This window comes from Mytilus galloprovincialis, chromosome 6 (assembly GCF_965363235.1).
Source record: "Mytilus galloprovincialis chromosome 6, xbMytGall1.hap1.1, whole genome shotgun sequence".
Classification (NCBI taxonomy): domain Eukaryota; kingdom Metazoa; phylum Mollusca; class Bivalvia; order Mytilida; family Mytilidae; genus Mytilus; species Mytilus galloprovincialis.
Window position 1 is genome coordinate 60722478 of NC_134843.1, and position 24517 is coordinate 60746994.

Genomic DNA, 24517 nt, shown 5'->3' on the forward strand with positions numbered 1-24517 from the left:
ACAAACTAAATGCATTAGAATGGAACTACTTGTTGTTCTATCATTGTAACTGCAGCGGGCAATGTATCTGTATTTTAATCATGTGAATAAGTGAATAATATCAACTCGTCTAAAAAGGGATGAGATCATGAACATGAAAGCCTCTTGTTAACGTTCCAATTTTACAAATTGAAATATTCTTACACCAAAAACAATTTTCCTAAATGTAAATTTCTGTAGTTGGCAATACGTATACGTTATTTTGCAAAACAAACAAAAATGAGTCTAAATTTTAATCATCCATGTTTAAGTTCCATTGTACACGAAGTATGTAAAAAAAATGATTACTTTTATATTGCTATTGTTTTTATGTAATGATATATTAAGTTGTCGCAGTACCTATTTTTGCAATTACCTCTAGTCTTTATATTCATCTTAAATTGGGACTTTTTTTTGTGTGCTTTGACACCAGTTATTTAGGGGAAAAATATTGTAAACATGTTCTAATTTTGGAGTCAATCCACGAAATGAGTATTCAATAATCAATTAAAAAAGTCTTGTAGAATTAATATTGAAATTTTACCTGTTACTTGTTACCTAAAGCATGAGCTTCGCTTTTAAAGCGTACTCATTTACACCCTTACCCTTAAACAAGGGCACTCTTACAATGAACTACGACCATTTCTGTTATCAACCAACAAACTACACCTAAAACGATCGGTTTGAATGATATTTTCAGAACATTGCTCAGAAATTCGAGCAACTTTAAAAAACTGGTATGTGTATTACCTCAGTTTAGTGAAATATTTTTTTTTTCTAAACAGAAAGTATGGTAAGACTGAATAGTCGTTATATGAGCATCAATAATGATTTTAAAAGTCCATCAACATGTGTTGCGTTTTTATAGTCTGTCAGTATACTTTAAATCTATATTGAAAATATTAGCCAGAAATTATGGTGGTTGTTCCCCATCCATAGGCGGCAATCATAACATACAATGTATACATCTATTATTCAAAAAAGAATTAAATATTTAAATAGAAATAGACGAGTAACCTGCACATTGCTGCATGTTTACCTTTTTTATATAGTAAACTTAAAGGAAAAGTTAGTTTGACAATTATAATTCATTTCCGGAATTGTCGTTGCCCCGGCCTGCATGACATTTATGGTATTTATTCAATAACAATACTTGTATTTATTGACTGAATTAAGGTCGGCTAGTTTCAAGTCGTTTTAACAACATCAATGATTGTAAGTAGGCTAATTGCATTAACTTTATAAATTATTTCTAGTTCATAAATACATTGACAAAACTGTTCATTATTGAAATAGAATCAAATAAATGCATGTTTACATAAATGTTACTTTCGTTTTCAACGATATGCAAAATAGATAATATACATGTATTATAATTGTAATTCTAATAAGTGGGTTACCCTCTTAGGCAGGTAGTGGGTCCCACTTGTGTAAAATCTGGAACTTATATTCAGTTGAAAAATATAACACAAACTTAAGATTGGTTAGAATATTGATTAGTTGGCAAATCAGGCATATATAATCATACAATTCTGTGGTACAAAGCAATACATTCTCTGATTCAAATCCCCGGGTTGGTCTGGCAAAACAGCCGTTAGACGTATTCGTATTAGACAAAGAAACACATGATTAATGAATAACAAAAAGCATCAGGTTTAAAATGTAATACGTCAAAAACGCGCCTCGTCCACACAAGACTCACCAGTGACGCCCAGATATAAAAGATCGAAAGCGAAAAAAAGTACAAAGTTGTACAGCACTGAAGATCAAAAGTTGAAAAAGGTTGTGTCAAATACGGCTAAGTTTGTATGCTTGGGATAAGAACATCCTAATTATTTAGAACAATTAATGCTATTGCAAACAGTAAATTTTATCAAATGAATATAACAGATATACATAATGAAACTGAAGTATTAACTCATTACATAAAACAAACACGAATACATAATGAATGACCAACACAGAATAGACACACCCGACTCAGTCCAGGCCTCAACGCAGTAAATTATGAAAATGACGTCACATACGACGGTGAAAAGGCATTACAAATTACGTCACATACGATGGTGAAAAGGCATTAAAAATTTGAACATATAAAATTTCTGAAACAGCAGAAAAATTACGTCACATATGTACACTACTGAAATATTGCAATACTTTCATGCTAGCAGAGAAAGCACGACTTAATATTTACACATATAGTTGAATATTTTAGGCTATAAACCCAAAGTGACGAGGGATGGCAAAATTAAAAAATAATTACCTAATGGTTGCTGCCTTGGACTTTGGCACCACATACTCAGGATATGCATTTTCTATGAGGGAAACTTTTAAATGTGATCCCTTAAATATAAAGGTCAACCAGGCGTGGAATTCAGGAGGAAAGCAATTCATGTCTTTGAAAACACCAACATGCATACTTCTAGATGCAAAGAAGGATTTTGTTTCATTCGGGTATGATGCGGAAAATAAATATGCCGATATATTGATGGACGAGGAACAAGATGAGTTCTATTACTTTCATCGTTTTAAAATGAATCTACATAACAACAAGGTATATTTAAATACATAGTTTATTGAAATAAATATATATCAATTTATTTTTGTTTACCTTAAAATCCCCCAGAATAGCACATATAATAGTAAAATGCATGAGTTTGATACAATCGCTGAAAAACTTAAGTGTATCACTTTCCATTGTTGTTCACACCAAGATGTCCTTAAATGAAATTTGATACCCTGCATTTATCTTGCTTTTCAACAATGTATGGTCAAATCGAGGAATGCAACCCCCTCCTAAATTATTGGAAACTATCATTCGACTTTGACAATAAAGTCTTGATGTAAATTAAATACATCCTAAGTACTTGCGCCATCAAGATGTATCTAATCTACACATTCAAAACGGATACCTTTAAGTGTCAGACAACCACTTAAAAATTACTATCTGTTCAACCAAATTTTGCAATTTTCACAGCTTTCCAAATATTTTACCATAAGTTTAACTTCATAGAAACCAGAAATATCCTGAATAGTGTACATTTATATCACATTTCTACATGCCAATTTTCAACCTACCTATAAAATCGTAAAAGAAAATTCCGGCCTTGGGAACACGGGTACTACCAAAATAACTCCATGTTTTCTGGAAATACTATGAGCGCATTAATACTGAATTTTTAATGCAAAATCATAGACCAGTAAATTTGGCTGAAACTGGTGTAAATATATTTCTCTTTCACCAAAAGTTTCATTTCTGCAAATTTGTTGGTTAGTTTCAATAAACAATGAATTTAAAAGCACTATATATGTGTTGTCAGAGTAGGAATACTTTTACATACGTTCGAAATTTGAGTAATTGGTGGTCTGATACCTTTATCGTTGTCAGATATTCTTTCTTTTTTTCATTCTATCTTGTTCTGTGTGGGATTAAATATATAGAAGGAGATTTTCTAACAATTTCAGAATCATCGGTCTGTCAGAATCTGTTTTGAGATAAAAGATGAACATTTAAGATTGCATCTCCTTTTTTATAAAGAATCATTTCAATCTTTTGCATTCTTTTGCAAATCACAAAGTTTAAGAAAATCCAATACTCAAAGTATGTGTATTTTTACAATTATACAGTATTTATAACAGCGCATCATGTAATATGAAAATTACCCTATTTACGCGCTTTACCATACATATATCAATTCACATAAGGATTATCAATCAAATATGAAAGCCATTGATAAGAATCTAGCATGTTAAAAAAAATGTCATATAAAAAAAATTCCTAAAATTTGTTTTAAAACATATTGCATATAAAACTATACCATTAAATTTACTAATGAACAATAAAAACAAAATGGGCATGTGAAATGAAAAAGACAATAAAACCGTACAAATAAAAATGAATTAGAGATTTAAAAACCTTAAGTTAAAAATTCAAAAATTAGAATGAGATTGGACTATTTTAAGAACTAAGAAAAAGCATATCTTAATAAAAAGAGTTTTCAGGTTTTTCTTAAAAACATTCACAAAATAAATACATGTATTTCGCAGTTCACCTGGCAAATTCATCAGAACAGTTCTGTTTTGTCGAATTGCTGGTGTCAGTCAGGCAAGCCTCAAGTTGCTTTGATATGTTCTTCCAACTATCAAGTGGTTTGAACACGAGATAAACTTATTATCTTCTGTATAACTGTGATAGTTCATATAGCGTTTACATATTTTGCCAATGAGTCTTAAGAACATGCAATAAAGTTGGTGGTCCTGGGACCGATCCTTGGAGAACGCCATACAAAAATACAGAACCAATAGTCTTCATCTAGATACGACTTCGATCAACTAATCGGCTGAGCGCTGCTGAGACAACTCTCAATCCTAGTCTATGATTGTTTCTGCTGGTTTTGCACACTCGTAACAATCTTCACCTGTTTTTTGCGTTTTTGGCGGAAGGTTAGATTGAGAAAAACTTTTAAATCAAAGATCAGCAAAATACTTCTACAAATAAGATGACACGGTTGAAATCATCGGTTGTCTTCCTACATTAGCAATGTCCCTCTAATGATGTTTTAACTCATCAGTACCTTTTGGGAGAAAACTGTAAACATGCAAGATCAGATTTCTAAATAAATCAAAATGAGACAAATTGGGAATCACCTCCTCATACTAAGTATTTGCTGTCATTTTGAGTACTATAAAGAATGGAGATTAAGATTCAGATCTACATTAGGTCGCGTGCTCATGTTAAGAAGATTAATAAATCAGAAATCTAAATTTTAATTATATTGAAACATTAGCTAATGACAACTTTGTAATTAAAAGGCGCATGACTTGTAACAGGCATTCGTTTAATCTAAAGGGGTCAAACATTTTTTGTGAAACCTTCTCCTCTATCCTTAGACAGTTATGTAACAGAAGAATAAACACTCAACTAAAACAAATGACACTGTGCCGATATATATAAGAGTACTCACAGCAAGTTCAAATAATTTAACAACTGATATATAAGTCATGTTCTATCAAAATAGGTTTGCTCATTTATTCTTGAAACAATAATTTTTTTTATATCGCTTGTATATATATTCTTTACACGTTTTCTGTATATATCACGTTATCGATTGTAGAACATAACACTTGATATGATGCTGGAAGATATATCTGGAAAGCCTGTTAGTGCTATCCATGTGTTTAGTCTCTCAATTAAGGCTCTGACTTCACATTTGATTGACAAACTAGCAAAGCAGGGAACTGGAATTCATGATGATGAAATCAGATGGGTTTTGACAGTGCCAGCAATTTGGACGGATTCAGCAATGCAGTTTATGAGACGAAGTGCAAATAAGGTATACTTTTTTATTCTACCTTCAAACTATTATAAAACAATTTTAGGGAACTTGATTAAGTCTTAACTGAAATTGTCTGCGGAAGAAAAAAGATTGTTCAGTCGCCGTTCGATTGATGGAGACTGCATGCATTGACATGTTCCTGTAAAAGTTTCTTAATTATTTAGACTGAAGATTAAACAAAATAACGTAGCATTTTCTCAGATCGTATTGAAGAGTTTCAGATTTTGTATTTAAGAATTCAAAATGGGCGAAATCACTAAATATTTATTACGGGTTGCAACTCTTTACGAAATAACGGGGTATACTAAGTCGAGATGGCCTTAGCCGCGTTTTTGACACAATTTTGTCATCTCTTCTATGCTTTCTAACTTCGTATTTGATTTGATCTATCCTTCAACTTCTCGGACGATATACGTCACATCTATATATTTTTTTCTTATATGTTTGTATGTTGTCATTCATTGAAAAACTATTATTTATATTTGAATTGTAATTAAATAAGGAAACAACATAGCTTGCAATGAGAAAAAAAAGTTAAATCACAAAAATACTGAATTTCGAGGAAAATTTAAAACGGAAAGTCCCTAATCAAATGGCAAAATCAAATGATAAAACACATCATACGAATGGACAACAACCGTCATATTCCTGACTTGGTACAGGCATTTTCAAATGTAGAAAATGGTGGATTGACCTGGTTTTAAAGCGCTAAACCTGTCACTTGTATGACAGTCGCATCAAATTCCGTTATATTTACAACGATGCGTGAACAAAACAGACATTATCGGTAAAATAATCAAAATATGGTTACAGCAGTCATCACTGTGTTACAATCTCAAAATCAACGAACATTTAAAAAAAAGAAAAAAAAGTCTATCAAATAAAAAAACACATTCATTTTTTCGCCTGTTTGGCGTAAGAAAATGTTAACGTCACATAAGAAGAAATTTTGTCGTTCTATGTATATTCAAAACACTTATAATTTCACATGGGGAATAGTGGTATGCAGGATTAAGAAATCAAAAGTTATGTAAGAATTAATTTCAGAAACAGACCGAGATTTAAATTGTCCAGAAATTCTTTATAATTTTGTCGTTTGGCGTTCAAAAGTATTATCAAATTTATAATGGAACAATAACATAATGATATATAATAGAACAATAAAATAATGACATAAATAGAACAATAACATTATGACATATAGTAGAACAATAACATAATGAAATGTAAAAAAAAAACAATAACATAATGCCATATAATAGAACAATAACATAATGACAGAGTCACGTCATAAGAACCAAAGAAACACAAAAAGTCACATATACAAAACACACCAGAAAAAATGAAAGATAATACAAACACATTGACGGGATGTATAAGTATCGAGCCACGTCAAATGGATATCAAATAAAACCAGAACAAACAGTAAAAGTAATGTTAATTATTGGACAAGAACAATATAACACGTAGTTAAGATGATAAACAACGTCAATACGCAGAATCTATACATCAAGGCCATCGTGTATTATTTGTGAAGTTGATACGGAATATTTATCAACAAGTTATTGGTACCTTCCGATGAACTTATTTAGAAACAGGACGAGACGTTCTTTGGCATACCCCTGGTTCATCAACTTTCTGCTCAGACACTGGTGACGTTTGACAAAGTATGAGTAGGAGCTGTAAGCTCTTAATATCGAATAAGTTTGGAAATGTATATCCCATATGCAGGTTAAGTTGGTATATTGCTACTAATATTTCAAAATTAAAATCGTCCCGTTTGTCAAAGATTCTGATACTGAGATGACTGTGTATGTCAAATTCAAAAAATAAGTCTAAAAATTAGTCGGAGGAAGCAGTGTCTGTTGTTTCTTTTTTTTTCTAGTTCTGAGGGATATGTTAATGGAACCCAATCAGAAAAGTTCGGATTGTAAATGGAAAGAACATCATCAATATATCTGAAAGTGAAACTAAATAATCTGGCTTCTTTTTATTTTGACAAGTGTCTGAAGGAACTCCGATTCATATGAAAATAAGAAGAGGTCGGCAAGGAGAGTCGCATAGTTTGTACCATAAGGAATGCCGACAATTTGTTGAAAAAGTCTACCTCCAAATTCAACAAATATTTTGTCGATAAGACACTCCAGCATACTGATCACGTGTTCCTCTGTGTAGCATGTTTTACCCATTTTTCACTATTAACAAAATATGCCTTATGATATCCAAAAGTAATAAATTCATAGCGTATGCTACCATTTTTATGTTGAAAGGCATTGTGGGTTATTTCTTTCAGACGATTTTTCTATTTCACACGGGGAATGATGGTATACAGGGTTGAAAAATTAAAAGTTTTGATAGAACTAATTTCAGAAAAAGACCGAGATTTAAAATTATCTAGAAGTTCTTTAGAATTTTAAAGACTCTACATATGGTTAACACCACTACGCGAGTAAACAGTTTCACAGTATTTCTGAAGACCCTCTTTCATTGCGGACATAATTTTAGTCAATCTAATTAACAATTCTATAGTGGAACATGCAGATGAGCCAGTAATTTACCGTTGTTTGTACGGAATTTTGTGAAGCTTAGGTATCCAATACAAACAAGGTAAGTCCTCCGATTTGGTGTTCAATGTAAGGTTCATTGAAGCCATGAAGAACTTATGATTTGCCAAAACCCAATCTTTGTCAAATGATATGTCTTTGTATTTGGGATTACCTGAGTGCTCATTTGTTCCATACGATTTACATACAAAGACAATATTATTTGAAGCTATGTCCACAGGAACAACAACATACTTATCGTGAAGAGATTATAGACATTTCACGGCCTTTGTGTCTCTGAAGACGGACTTTGGTCGATCATTCACACAGTTTTTCAACTTATGAATGCAACGTTTTATCAGAGACCTGATAGTTTTGATCCATTCTGACAAAGTGTCCAGTTCAACTTCTTCTCGTTTATCCCATGCTCTGGCGTAGTCCTCAATGGAATCTATAATTATTTTGAAGTTATGGTTCCAATTGATGAATTGTGGTTCTCTGAAAGAAAAATACCGTCTTGTCTATTGTAATAAACAATTTTAAAATGTTAATAGAAATGATTCATAGTCAACGATATAAATGCTCTATCAGAAAATATTAATTGCACTTCAATGTTGCCAGAAGCTTTACCACGATGTCAAAAGTACACTCGTAATTATCTTATGACTGATAAAAAAAAATTGCGCAGCAATGTATGTAAGCTAGAGTGCGATCTTCCGGTACATTACATAATGAAAAACAACATGATCTAGATACGCCTGTCGTAAATATTTAAGTAAACATGCATCTGTAAGCCATATGTTACCAATATAAGGTTTCCAATCGACCGATTTACACACAATTAAACTCTCACCCTCTGGAAGAGTATTTTCGTCGTGAATCGACATAAGAATGAGACATGAGAGATCGATAAAAAAAAAACACATGCATCCCTTCCTAAAAGAATGTCTCGTTAGAGTTATCAAGGTAACAGGAAACCCCTTTAATATTGATGCTTTTCTACCTTGGGGAAAGATAACCTTAGCTGTATTTGGCAAAACGTTATAATTTTTTTGTTCTCAATGCTCTTTATCATCGTACTTTATTTGGCCTTTTGAACCCTTTTTGATTAGTGCGTCACTGGTGAGTCTTTTTTTAGAGAAAACGCGCGTCTAGCAAAAAAATACAAAATTCCAGTCGAGTTTATTTCCTAGCGTAGTTCATTACGTTATATTTTTATAAATCCATCATTTCGTACTTATTCTAGGGACTGTGCAAGGACTGATCAAGCAGGTAGGACCGGTGCAAACGGTAGTAGGACAAACACGTTTTTCATCCACTTCAAGCATAGAGTCACCACTGTTGCCCATTTTTGTAACCATAGGACATGAAGAACTATTCAAACTATTGTTAATAATCGAACAAGAATATTAACTATAAATATCAAATTTGTATACAATTTTCAAAATACCCTATTGATTTAAGATAGAGGGATTACTTTAAGTTAAGGTATACTATCTTTTACACTAGTAAACATATTACCATATGCCGAATTACCAATTATTGTCTCAATAACAGAGTATGTTTTTATTTCAAATATACAATGTTACTTTATATATTCTACTTTTCAAGAAAGAAATTATGATCTTTTTAAAGCAAAGGCAGACATGTTTTTGACTTTGATGCAGTTTTTTACATTCTTATTAAATCATAGAATTTCACAGAAATAAACAAAACTACCAAATAACCTGGCATTCTGTAAGATCAATATAAAATTGATATAGCTGTAGAGTTATAAGAAAATAAAAGTTGATTTGAAAAAGTTATACAAAAAATTTAAAGGTGACTATCTGAATTAAGCCTAAACCGAAAATATTAGCTTATTTTACCTATTGATAAAATCCTTAAAAAGGACAGTTATACACTTAACAAACAAACAACCTGTCATTCTGTAAGATCAATATATAAATGAGATAGCTGTAGAGTGATGTGAAAATCCAAATTGATTTGAAAAAAGTTAAACAACAATTTAAAGGTGACTATCTGGATGAAGCCTAAACTGAAAATTTTACCTTTTATTTACCTTTTAACTGAAACAATAAAATGGCAGCCATACACAAACTACCAAACAACCTGCCATTCTGTTAGATCAATATATGAATGTGCTAGCTGTAAAGCTATATGAAAATCCAAGTTAATTTGAAAAAGTTATAAAAAAATTTAAAGGTGACTATCTTAATTTTAGCCTTAACTGATTTTTTTTACCTATTAATTTAATCCATTAATTTGTCTGACAGCAATACACAAATTACCAAACAACCTGGTATTCTATAAGGTCAAAATACATTTTTTAGATTTCTATAGAGTAATATGAAAATCAAAGTTGATTCCAAAATTTATAGAAATTTAAAAAAAACGATGTCTGAAATTAGTCCAAACTGAAAATTCTAGCTTTTTTTTATCTTTTAATTAAATCTTTAAAATTGACAGAAATGAACCAAGCTACCAATTTGTTGATGTCATAATTAGATTATATCAATATTATCAAGTCCTCAATCAAACTGACTAAATTGGGTAAAGAAGAGACCAAAGCGTGCCCTTGAGATAACATTGAGTCGTATCAAATCTGTGCTCGACAAGTCAATAGGACACATACTTTTGTCAGCATACAAGTCATAGGACATTTAGTTTTTACAGCCCAAATCAGTATAGGACATTGACTTTTTTTGTCGTAACCAGAATTTTCATCGGTCCCACCTGCCTGATAAATATTTCACGATCCCTTATTCGTGCAACAAACACCAGATGATATGGATTGTGGGCTGTTGGATACACTTTATTTGAACATTCACATTTTTCCAGCAGCAGGCGCATATTGCATAATAAGAAACCGAATCCTATTTTGGTGTTTAGATGCAATAGAATATTTTTATAAAAACGGGACTAAAGTTTATGAAAAGTTGGGTTCATCGCATCTGTAAATAATTCCACGACGGTCACTGTATATACAAGTTAAAATAATAAAAAGACCGTAAAAATCAAGCTAGGCTGCAATGCTGATAATTTGGTTCGCCAGTAGCACGTATAAAAATAGTTCGAAGACCAAATTAATAACGAAGAAGAAGAATTTTTAGAGCTGAAATTCCATAAAACTTAGCAAATATAGTTCATGCCATCTTTTAAATTAAAAAAAAAGAAACATGGGAAATAATGTTAGTGGAAAATAATACTGATGAGGTTTGCTGAAATGATGTTTCTCTGATTTTATGAAAATATATCCCTTCCCGAACCCATTGTATAAAAAAAATTAATCAGTGTGTGGTTGCCGGTGATCTCAGAAGATGATTGGCTGAGTAAAAGGGTCATAATCTTTCTCAGCTCCCTGAAATGATTAAAATGTAACAGGTGTTAATGAAATTGACAACTTCGTGGACCATCGAAGGCACTCGAAGGGGATTTTGGTTTAGAAAAAAAGAGATTTTTTTTTTAATCATTAGAAAAACAGATTATTACATAGTAACGCGTGGATTATCGGATTAATCCAATCTTGATAGTTCGATTATAAATTTTAAAGTCCTCACCAAAGCTCGGACTTTAAAATTGATGATTTAACTATCTCGATTGGATAAATCCGATAATCCACTTGTATCAATGTAATAATCTATATTTCTCTAATTCTATGAAAACTTATCCCTTTCCGAACCCATTGTTTAAAAAACAATTGTATAAATCCGATAATCCACTAGCATGCATCAATATAAGAATCTATATTATTTCTCTCTGTCGTATTTCACGTCTTGATATAGTCAATATTGCTGAAACTGGTGTTAAACTCAAACAAATATATCACTAGTGTTCAAAATTTTTCATAAACAACAATATTTGAAGTACGGAAGCTTGAACTAAAATATATTTTGATGACACAGTCTCAGTTAAAGAACTATTTTGTTTTATAGGTTTGTTGATTATTGTTGAATCCTATTCATCCTAGATTTGTTCTAGCTTTTTGATATATTTTAGGCTGGAATATCAGATGAAAATCTGCTAATTGCATTAGAACCAGAATGTGCATCAATATATTGTCAATATACAGAAACACTCAATGGGCGTGATGGAAAAGCAAAGACGTTTCTGGAATCTTTTATGAGTTTATTTTCAATGCCGTTTTTAGGATCTTTTATGAGTTTATTTTCAGTGCCTGAAAGTGGACAAAAGTATATGGTAATCGACTTGAGAGGTAAGTTCTATAAAATCTGACGGTTCATGGGAAATTAAATTTCAACCAATTTTTTAAGGTTACAAGATATTTCAAGAATGATTTTCTTACCTCTTACGTAATTTGCGGGTATAAAAGTAAAAAGTTCATGAAGCAGAATAAGATTAAAATAAATCTAGTGCATATAAATAGAAATTATGAATGGCTCAACTACAACATGTACAATTAAAAAAAAAACTTAACCGGTAAATACAGAAAAGATAAAAACTAAAAGACAATATAGTGGCCTTATGTTTCTACCCGAAAGGGGTTTATAAAGGTCAGTTGAAGAAATGTTTTAGATGACAAAAAGACTGAGTGCCAATTAGCGAGGATGTCTTTCGTTTATGTGTTGGCTCCTTATTGAAACAAAAAGAACTAAATGCCTAAAAAATCATTTTTGCTCTATATATTTTTTCTTTACAAAGTCGTGTAAATACAACATTTATTTACTCACTGATGCAGTCTTTGAAAACAATACAATATTCACTAGACTGTTGTTTCTCTTTATGTATGGCATTTTTCCTCGCCTCATAAGTTTCATGAGTTCATAACGTCCTCAAAACGATCATAACACGATTTATCCGATTGCAACACGATCTTACAAAGCTTCTACTGTGATTATAGCACGCTCTTACCACGACCATACTACGACCATACCACGTTCATACCGCTACTACTCTCCCAGCTATAACGTCAACATCGTGTTTCATATAAATACTGAATCATTCCTTCTATTTCTCATTGTTACGTAGAGTAATGCAACCAAAATCTACGTCAGGGTAAGGGTAGAGGCAGAGGCAGAGGGAGTAATAGTAACGAATCAAGATCTAGAAGATACATGTCGGAGCGACCAATCCAACATATATCACAACTTCTTTCTGGTCCATTACGATCAAATACTAGTAATAATATCTTTGATTAAAGAGAGACTATGCTTTACGAACGATAGTATTGATGGTACAGATATGTCAAGAATGATTGAGTCGTTGGATATAAAGGACAAAAGGTCCAAATTGCATACAGACAAACAAAAGCAGGACAGCTTTTATAAATTTTATATGACAATGACAATGAGCATGATTAGCGTAGTCGGGTCGTAAGAACAGCGTGATGAGGACGGCATGGGCGTTATAAAATCGTACTATGGTCTTGAACAGCGTGGTATAAGCGTGGTAAACAAGTGTTATAGTCGTAGACTAGTGGAAGCGCGTTTGGGTCGCGGTAAGAACTTGATGGTCATAGAGAGGTCATCGTTAAGTCGCTGTAGCGCAGTCTCCCCGACAAGAATCGCGCTTTCGCTACGTTGTCGCTACAATAATAATAATAATAATAATAATAATAATAATAATAATAATAATAATAATAATAATAATAATAATATCTTTTTTAGAGAGAGTAACTCATTTGGATTACACCAATTTTCAATAAGGCTCTCTTATTACAATAATAATTACATTAAAATGAAAATCTCGAATTATATTTTTGGTTTGCAGACGCTGATACAATAAGACTGGACATATATTCTGGAGCTAAGCTATGTTTTGCCTTATACATTAGTAATGATTTGTGATAAAGTATTCTTTGTGTGATTGGCAAAATGTTACATTCGTGAAATAATTCGATGGTACAGCGACCTTTTCTATCTTACCACGACCTTACTGCGCTCGCACTACGCTTCTACTACGACCTGATTGTTACGTATAGATTACGCCACGACCGCACCACAATTGTTTTGAACATGTTCAAAATTGGTCATGCTCATCACGATCATGAAGACCTCACCACGACCGTACTACGACCTTACTGCGATCTGCACGATCGTCAAAATTTACATTGTTTTCACAGATCACAGTGCGATCGTGGCCTAGTGGAACTGCGACATTATGCATGTTTTGCATTAGATGCAAGAAATCTGAAGCCCAAAGAACATATGTGAAACAGGAAATTTAAGGGGTAGACCTGGATATGGAAGATGACTCTTTGCTGTCATTTGTGCGTTTTAAACCTACCATTTATTGAAACAGTGACCAATCATGTCTACTAGTTATGAAAATGCTGCATCTAAGACAATTTGTATCTATAAGATAAATAAAAATCAAAAGCTGTAAAGAAAATTATAATTCATAAGTCTTGTATGATTTTTAATTTTAGTTTCTTGTGTATAATTTGGAATTGAGTATGACGTCCATGATCACTGAACTATTACTTTTTAAGGGGACAGCTTATGTACAACTCTGCTACATTGAAGACTCATTGGTGGCATTCGGCTGTTGCCTGCTCTGTGGTCGGGTTGTTGTCGCTTTGACACTTTCCTCTTTCTCAATTTTATAGTAAAAAAATGCTTTTTAAGAAGACTATAATTAGTATACTTTGAGCATTTGTTTTGCATGATTGTCTACCTTAGGAATACGCTACTTTACATATATTTGTCAAAATCTTTCGGCGTAGAGCAAACGACAATCAATCAATCAAAAAAATCTTTCGGAATGTTTTGGTCCTTAATTCCTTCCATATTCGTTTATAGTGTTTCATTTATTTTATACCAGAGTCAGTAGTCACTCTTTTTTTTATACGAACGCGCGTTTAGTGTACAAAATTATGAGTCTTGTATCGTTGAATAATTTGTCTTTACAACCACTAACTCGATACCACTACTGGTTGAGGTTTCATTTCGGAGGTAACCGCTAGCCCAGTAGTCAGAACGTGAATCATAATTGATACGGACATATTTGAAAAATAATTTATGTATTGATTAATTGATTACAAAAAAGTTTTAAATACTAAGGATTTTCCACCCAAGGGATAGATTATCATAGCTGTATTTGGCAAAACCTTTTAGAATTTTGTGTCCTCAATGCTCTTCCAGTTTTTACTTTATTCAACATTAGATGAAACGCGCCTCTCCATTACGAAATTATAAGCCCGTTATTTTATATTATTTTTAAGCTGCCTAATGCTAGTAACCTAGATTTGTGTTCCTCCAAACGACAGGTGAAAAAAGTGCCATTGTTATTATCTAGCAGGCTAATGTGTTATTTATAACTAATTGGACACTTTTTTCATACTTTTAATTTTGGAATACAAAAAATATGACAAAAAAAAAACATAAACCTTAAAGGGGCACTAGCTACGAGATATATATATAAAATCGAATATATTATTTATTATGCTTAATCATTAATGAAATGCAAATAGTGAAATAATAATTCGCTTTTAACAGGTAGTTTGGTTAAATTTTGTCAAAATAAGCAAAGAAAAATTGATGCTGAATTATTCACTTTCAAGAATAATTCGACCTCATTGAATCCGTATTCATATGAACATCAATTTAACCCCTTAGCTTGAAATGAATAACACGTAAATTGTATGTGTAAAGTTATTCAAAAGAAAAGAATGTCAACATTGGAAGTGAAATAAAGGTAAATCATTTGATTCGATCCGCACAAAATCATTTTTATACAAGTAAAAACGATAACCATTTATTAATATGAAATTGAATAGACCTAGAATAATCCAACAGCACGAGTTTGCTTAATCTATTTATATCTATATTTATGTTTACATCGATTATATGGTCATCAGATGACTTTAGAGGTCAACTAATTAGATGGCGTCTAGACTGAAATACAGACGAAACGAAGCTACGTATTTTCATAACCGTGCCCTGTTAATTGTTTATTCTAGACTTTTAATAGTTTGGATAATTGTTATACATTGTTATAAATCAAATATGAGAATTTTATTAAAATCGGTGAACATGAATTTGACAGCTTTAAATGATCGTCGAACTAACCAAAATTTTTGAAGTTGCACATACATTACATAGGCAGCAGTGCTCAATAGAAATCTGTACGCAGTTCATTATCCCATGTGCTTTTGGCTAAGATGTCAAAGAACAATTGTATGAAATATTTCATCGCCAAAAATCTCTAATTACATTTCCCAAATAGCATAAGGCGCAGGAATATTGTTCATGTACCCACAATCTCTATGATAGAGAAATAAAGTTATATATTATATTAGTCTAAGTTGGCGATAATCTTAACTTGCACGAAACATAAGCTAGTAAGTATTCTAATGTTATAACTTTAAGTGTTGTTAATCATGATATTTACTTTTTGGAATTTTAGATCCTCAATGCTCTTCAATATTGTACTCGTTTGGATTATGTTGATATGAGCGTCACTGATGAGTCTTATGTAGGTATGTAGACGAAACGCGCGTCTAGCGTACTAGAGTATAATCCTGGTACCTTTGATAACTATTCTCTTTGTTTAAAGAAGATTTTGATTATTTAATTGATTTCAATTAAATGTATGCACATTTAAATTCCTTTCTATAATCATATTATTCCGTTTATCGCTGTCTTTGCCAAATAAAGTTGGTGTTGTCTTAAGAATGAAAGATATCCGAAAATCGACGTTGATAGGATGTTTAAAGAATGTGGACAACTCGTCTCGAGACAAGTCAGACCGAACCACTCGGACCGCTTGTCAAATTTACTTAAGAGTTTCATAAAATGTTAGACTAACATGTCTAGCGGAGCCATCAATCTTTTGTGTGTGCATCGGGATATATTTAGGGTGTATTTTGAGAGCAAAAATAAGGGAGGGGTTTACTGTAGAAACCTATGGGAATTTTTTTTTCAATTTTTAAATGACTGTTTCTTGAAAACAGTAAGTGATAGACACGCAGTCTTCAGAAATGATAACAGTGCAATAGAACAAATAAAATAAAACATAGGGTAAGTCCCTGGGGGGTCATCCCATCCCCTTGAATTTGAAAACATTCTTTTATCTTGTAAACGGTAGCGATCCACACCCCTAAACCATATAGTAGTATAAACTTGTATGGGACAATAAAATAAAGCCAATGAAAATTTGGAGGAATCCCCATCCATCGTCACCCCATCTCTTCTGTTTGAAAACTTGTAAACAGTCGAGATCATCACCTCTTCTGCATATATATTCTTGTATGGGAAAATAAAACAAATCAAAAGAAATATAAGGGATTCCACAGGGGTCACCCCAACCCCCTTCTTTTTGAAAACTTGTAATCGGTCGAATTTCCCACCCCTAAACCGTATATATTCATGTATGGGACAAGAAAACAACTCAAACGAAATATAGGAGGAGTTCCTGTGGTCACGTGGTTCACGTGCTCCTGCTTTTCGAAAACATGTAAACGGTACACCATATATATTCTTGTTTGGGACAATAAAACAGATCAAATGAAATATAAGGGACTTCCACAGGGGTCACCCCCATTCCCTTCTTTTTGAAAACTTATAAACGGTCCAGATTACCAACCATAAACCATATATATTCTTGTATGATACAATGAACTAAATCAAATGAAATAAGGGGTATTACATGATAAACAGGTACCATAGTAAGAAAGGGATTCCAAAGTAGCAACAAAAGCTATGGTCGAAAAAAAGACAAGATAACAACATGGTCTTAAAAAGAACAAAATATATAGTCAAACTGAAAATCAACAAAACGTAATATAGAAAAATTAGGATTTAACAACATAAATCATGATTGGCTTAATCACCAGTTGCTCTCAACTGTTAGTTGATTTTGTGTTCAGGTGAAAAGTCGCATTTATTGTTTACATGTTTTTATTTTGTAGGCGGAACAGCCGATATAACAGTACATCAGAAAATGTCTGACAACAGTCTAAAGGAAATATGTCTGGCAACAGGAAGTGATTGTGGTGGCACATCAGTTGACAGTGCATTTTTTCAATTGATGGTAAAAATATTTGGAGCACCTCTGATGAATCTTTTGAAAAAAGAACACTCATCTGCCTATCTGGATCTTTTGCGTGAGTTTGAAACGGTTAAAAGAACAATTACTCCTGAAAAGTCAGGTAAAGTTAACATAACTGTTCCATATGCTACACTTGATTTACTTTGTAAGAAGCACTTAAGAGAAGATTTTCCATCAATAGTAGACCAGTCTTCTTTATCTACGAAAATAAGTTTAAAAGCAGATAAAATGTGTTTCGAAGTAGATTTGATAAAGACATTGTTTGAATCAACCATTCAAGAAATCATCAAATTGATTGGGGAAATCCTAGAGAGGCAAAGCGCAAGAGATGTCCCTACCTTTCTGTTGGTCGGTTGCTTTTCTGAGTGTGTTCTAGTGCAAGATGCCATAAAGAAAAAGTTTGAAGACAAATATATTGTGAATCCAGATGACGCTGGAATAGCGATATTAAAAGGAGCAGTTTTATTTGGACACAAACCAGATTACATTACTTCAAGAATTTTAAGACTCACTTATGGTATTCGTAACTGTGTAGACTATAACAAAGAAAAACACGGAGAGAAGCGTCGTGTACTATATCAAGGCATTGAAAAATGTGATGATGAGTTCAAAACTGTCTTAAAAAGTGATGTAGGGGTTCCTATTGGTACAATTAAAACAGATTCATTAAAAACATTTATGCCATTTCAGCACGCAATGGATATTGAGATCTTCTGTACACGTGAAGACAATCCTAAGTTTGTAGATGAAGATGGTATGCGATATTTAGGAAAAATGACGATTAATATTCCTGAACCATCGAAGAAAACGAGATACGTAGACATCGAATATCACTTTGGTAATACAGAACTGAGACTTAAAGCCATTGACAGACAGTCGAAAGTAGAATGCGAAACATCCTTAAATCTACTTCTCTAAGTTGATATGATGACATATACAGACAATCTGTGATTAATTTAACTAATGAAATTATTGTAAACCCTACAGAGCGTGATTTAATTTACAGATATTAAAAAGACAGATTATATCCTTAAGCAAATATATACATATACATAAAGGAATTTTTTCTATAGAACAACCTTATTTCAAACCCACTTTACATCAACTAACATAAATCCGGCTGAATGTAAAGTGTCATACTATTATTTCACCGGCCGTTCAAGAACTTTAAAAAAATTGACTTTTTTTTTAAATTTCTTATATATACTCATGGAAAAAAGTATTGCAACACCAAATTGAAATTGAAATTAAAAAAAAACACTTTTTTATTTTTTTGTGATATAATTTGGTAAAATAGAACTAATTAAACATTATTTAAGTATCACCTGAGTTTAAACAATACATATCGACTCGATAAGTTTTTATCTGCACATGCAGCTACTGTACCCGTAAACAGCAAAACAGATGTTTTCATCCTCATTGTTTTCCACACTTTAAATAACCAAGTTTTTAAAGTTATGTGATTGACACCTTGTAATGGGTCCTCGACAACTCTAAACTGCAGCAAGATGGCAGATTATCAGCATGAGAGAAGAGAAATAAAGAAGACCCCTATACCATTTGCTAGGGAAAATCAAGCATAATGAAGGTTGGTCAGAAGGAAACCAATTGCATACAATACAATCCTAAAAAGAGAGTGGTGGGCATACAGGAGCCTTTTAACAAGAACTGTTCGAGATCGACTCATCGCTACTAGTTATCGTGCGATAAGACCATTTCAAAGACCTTTGCTTACGAACAGACAGACAGTTTCCCGTATCCAATGTAGTGCAGAGCTCGCTAAAGTTGAAAATTAGCATCGTGGAGGAAGATCCATTGTTCCAATGGAATTCGGTTCATCTTCCTTGGACGGATCGTAGCCCGGATTTGAACCATATTGAGCATATATGGGACACTTTTGGGCTGAACGTGCGCGAAAGGACACCCCAGTTCAAACACATCATGAAATAAACAATGCACTTCATCAGAAATGGTTGCTGCTACCTTAGCAACAAATTAGCCGATTTTTGGCAGAAATCAGAAGACGTTTAGGTGCGGTTATCCGTTTGAATGGAGGCTGTGCACAAAGTACTAATTCTTTGGCGTATAACGATCAACCATGATGTGAACAGTCATCTGAAGATTAATTTTGAAATGTCTGACATTGTAAACTTCGACTACAGTAAAAGTTGTAAAATGCATTTTTTTGTACAAAAAACACTTCATTTTGTTATTAAAATTGTGGTTATATAAATCATTTTTTTTCAAACATTTTTGGTTCGTTTCAATGCCAATGTTATCATAAACTATGTTTCAATAATATTATACAAATATTTTATTATATTTCATCTAAAAAAAGAGGCTGATTTTTCAAATTTTAAAAAATCAAGGTGTTGCAATACTTTTTTCCATGTGTATATTAGATTAAATTGAGAATGGAAATGGGGAATGTGTCAAAGAGAGAACAACCCGACCAAATAAAAAACAACAGCAGAGGGTCACCAACAGGTCTTCAATGTAGCGAGAAATTCCCGCACCCGGATGCGTCCTTCAGCTGGCCCCTAAACAAATAAATACTAGTCCAGTGATAATGAACGCCATACTAATTTCCAAATTGTACACAAGAAACTAAAATTAAAATAATACAAGACTAACAAAGGCCAGAGGTTCCTGACTTTGGACAGGCGCAAAAATGCGGCGGGGTTAAACATGTTTGTGAGATCTCAACCCTCCCCTATACCTCTAACCAATGTAGAAAAGTAAACGCATAACAATACGCACATTAAAATTCAGTTCAAGAGAAGTCCGAGTCTGATGTCAGAAGATGTAACCAAAGAAAATAAACAAAATGACAATAATACATAAATAACAACAGACTACTAGCAGTTAACTGACATGCCAGCTCCAGACTTCAATTAAACTGACTGAAAGATTATGATTTCATCATATGAACATCAGGCACAATCCTTCCCGTTAGGGGTTTAGTATCATACCATCATAACATATATGAGAAGAACATAACCCGTGTCATGCCAACAACTGATTTTTGAATAAAAGTGTTTAGTTCCGATGCAAAGACCCTATAAGTGAATCAATATTAACGCCAAAATATGCAATCTTTAATGACCTGACAACAGAATTGTAATTTTATCCCTTCTTAATAAGTCTATTCAAAGGTTTTGTAAGTTTCTGAGGTGAATACTGACACCTTTGTGCTTTATAAAGAATATTTCCATAAAAAATTGGATGTGAAATATCTGAACGTATTAGAAGTCTGCATGTTGAGCTATATTTAGTATTATTATTTACGAATGATGTCTTTATACCGATGATAAAATTTAGTAAATGTTTTGACTAGTTTGTGATATCGAAAACCCTGGTGTAATAATTTTTCAGTAATACATAAACTTCTCTCGTAAAAATCTAAAACATTGTTACATACACGAACGAATCGTACAAGTTGAGATATATAAACACCGTAAGATGGTGACAAGGGAACGTCCTATGGGAACAAACTGTGCGCCTCTTCTTGCCGACCTCTTCTTATTTTCATATGAATCGGAGTTCCTCCAGACACTTGTAAAAAACAAGAGAATCAAAGAAGCCAGATTATTTAATTTCACTTTCAGATATATTGATGATGTTCTTTCCATAAACAATCCGAACTTTTCTGATTGGGTTCCATTAATATATCCCCCAGAACTAGAGATTAAAGAAACAACAGACACGGCTTCCTCCGCCTCATTTTTAGACTTATATCTCGAATTTGACTTACACAGTCATCTCAGTACCAGAATCTATGACAAACGAGACGATTTTAATTTTGAAATTATAAATTTCCCCCACCTTAGTAGCAATATACCAACTTCACCTGCATATGGGATATATATTTCCCAACTTATTAGATATCCAAGAGCTTGCAGCTCCTACTCAGACTTTGTAAAACGTCATCAGTGTCTGAGTAGAAAGTTGATTTAACAGGGGTATGTCAAAGAACGTCTCGTTCTTTTTCTAAAAAAGTTCATCGGAAGGTACCAAGACCTTGTTGATAAATATTCCGTATCAACTTCTCAAATAATACACGTTGGTCTTGATGTATAGATTCTTCGTACTGATGTTGTTTATCATCTTAACAACGTGTTTTATAGTTCTTTCATTTGTCTTTGTTCTATTATTAATATTACTTTTACTGTTGAATGGTTTCATGTGATATCCGTTTCACGTGGCTCGGTACTTATACATCTCGTCAATGTGTTTGTATTGGCTTTCATTATTTTTTTGTGGTTTGTTTTGTATTTGTGACTTTTTGTATTTCTTTTGTTCTTATAACGTGACTCTGTACTTTAAAAGATCCCGTCAGTATGATATTGTTCTATTATATGTCATTATGATATATTTCTACTATGAATTACAATATACGTTGAACCACAAACGTCAAAATCATTCAATCGCGTAGTGAAATTAACTATTTTTGGATTCTTATAAATTCTATATATAACTTTTGGACTAGTTTAAATCTCGGTCTATTTCTTAAATTTATTCTTACATACTTTTGATTTTTTAACCCTGTATGCTAACATTCCCAGGAAAATTTTAAAATTGTTTGTACGCACATTGAACGACAAATTTATGTGACGTATAAAATTTTCTGACGTCAGACACTCAAATCAATAAATGTGTTCGTAGATAGTAGATGTTTTTGTGTTCTGTTAAATTGTTCCTTTTAAAATTGTTAAACGATGATGACTGATGTACCCATATTTTGACTATTATATTTATTGTGTCTGTTTATTTAACGCATCAATGTAAAAATATCGGAAATTGATGAGACTGTCATTAAAGTGAGAGGGTTAGCGCTATAGAACCAGGTTTAATCCACCATTTTCTACATTTGAAAATGCCTGTACCAAGTCAGGAATTTGACAGTTCTTGTCCATTCGTTTTTGATGCGTTTTTGATTTTGCCATGTGATTATGGACTTTCCCAATTGATCTTCCTCTAAGTTCAGTATTTTTGTGATTTTACTTTTCACCATCTAAAAACGGATAATTAACGATAGGAAATGAAAAATCAACCCTTTTATCATAAATTTTAGTATTCAGCTTTCCATTAGTGATATAGATATCAAGATCGAGAAAAGAGCAGTGGTCATTGTTAGTATTAGCTTTATTTAAAGTAAGTTCAACAGGATAAATTTCATTAATATAAATACTGAAGTCGTCATTATTGAGAGCCAAAATATCATCCAAATATCTAAAAGTATTATTAAATTTGTTTATCAGATGTTGTTTCGATGGGTCGTTGCTTATTTTTGTCATAAATTGTAACACATAACAATACAAAAACAGGTCCGCAATAAGTTGTGCACAGTTAGTCCCCATTGGAATTCCGATAATCTGACGATATACGGAATCCCCAAAGCGAACAAAAATGTTATCTAGTAAAAATTCAAGGGCATATATAGTATCAAAGCATGTCCAATTAACATAGTTTTTTTGTTTATTGCTACTAAAAAATGACCTAAAAGAGTTTGAACATATATATTCACATTCTGATTTTTTGAATGCCCATTTAATTAGGTGTTTGAATTTTTTCTTAATGAGAATGTGAGGCAATGTGGTATACAGGGTAGAAAAATCAAAACTTTGAACAGATTCAAAATCACCAATATAAGCATGCAATTTATCAAGTACTTCCAACGAGTTCTTGACACTCCAAAAGTAATTTATTCCACTATTTTCGAAGGCCTTATTTTAACAATTTATTATCAGGTTTTTAATTGTACCAAGTGTGCTGGTAAGAAGAATAGACAATTTAGTAGCTGAACAATGGCTTGAAGACGAAATAAATCTATATTTGTAAGGGGTTTTGTGCAGCTTCGGAAGCAATACATAGTTAGGACTTTCATTGTATTTGGCTCTGCTTGTAAAGCGGTGGCTAAAAGTTTATGTTTGTTACAGATTTCGTTTTCTGAAAATGGAGTCAGTTGAAATGTTGGTGAATTGGTGATTTCCTTCTTCAGAACCTCAATGTAAAATTTATTTAGAGGTGAGTTCACGGATGTTAGTGTTAATGAAAATAACATTTTATTAATTCTGTGTGTTCCAAGCGTTTTTCTGGATTAACTTCCATCAGGAACGCTCGAACCTAGCGTTGGGAGTTGGAAACTTAGTTTTTCAGTAATCTTCTTTTCGGAAAATATAGTCAATATCACAAGATAAATAGTGAAAGAAAATAAAATTGATCATTTCATTATCGAACTAATTACATATTAAAATGTTTTACAGCCTGACATCCTGTTTAAATTAAGCAAAAGAAATTAAACTGTTTATTGGAAAACAGGTAAAATGGCCAAATTGATATATTTGAATTGTTTACATCTGTATCTGTGGGCTTTAAAAGTTTAATGTAGGTGCATTATTTAGGACGATTTGCATCATTATTTATTTCGTCTTCAAGCCATTGTGTGACTACTAAACTGTCTATTCTACTTACTAGTACACTTGTGGTACAATAAAAAATTGATAATAAATTGTTCAAATGAGATCTTTCAAAATAGTGGAATAAAATTACTTTTGGAGTGTCAAAAATTCTTTGGAATTAGTAGAGCGAACAACATCCTACAAAAAA

The 24517-nt window shown here is 32.4% G+C and overlaps 1 protein-coding gene across 1 annotated transcript; it reads left to right on the plus strand.

Moving 5' to 3' along the window:
* The first annotated feature begins 1143 nt into the window (after nt 1-1143).
* LOC143080026 (heat shock 70 kDa protein 12A-like) lies at nt 1144-19433 on the plus strand. The gene is made up of 5 exons (XM_076255666.1): nt 1144-1233; nt 2234-2572; nt 5133-5351; nt 11897-12113; nt 17769-19433. Exons 2-5 carry the CDS (start codon nt 2258-2260, stop codon nt 18824-18826), a joined length of 1809 nt encoding a protein of 602 aa, XP_076111781.1. The 5' UTR covers nt 1144-1233; nt 2234-2257; the 3' UTR covers nt 18827-19433.
* The last annotated feature ends 5084 nt before the right edge of the window (nt 19434-24517 follow it).

Bases quoted from the DNA above. Each gene is read 5' to 3' on its own strand.
- LOC143080026 (XM_076255666.1), top strand. From the start codon at position 2,258: ATGGCAAAATTAAAAAATAATTACCTAATGGTTGCTGCCTTGGACTTT. The intron at 2,573-5,132 runs GTATATTTAAAT...TATCGATTGTAG, and splicing joins TGAATCTACATAACAACAAG to AACATAACACTTGATATGAT. The intron at 12,114-17,768 runs GTAAGTTCTATA...TTTATTTTGTAG, and splicing joins TATGGTAATCGACTTGAGAG to GCGGAACAGCCGATATAACA.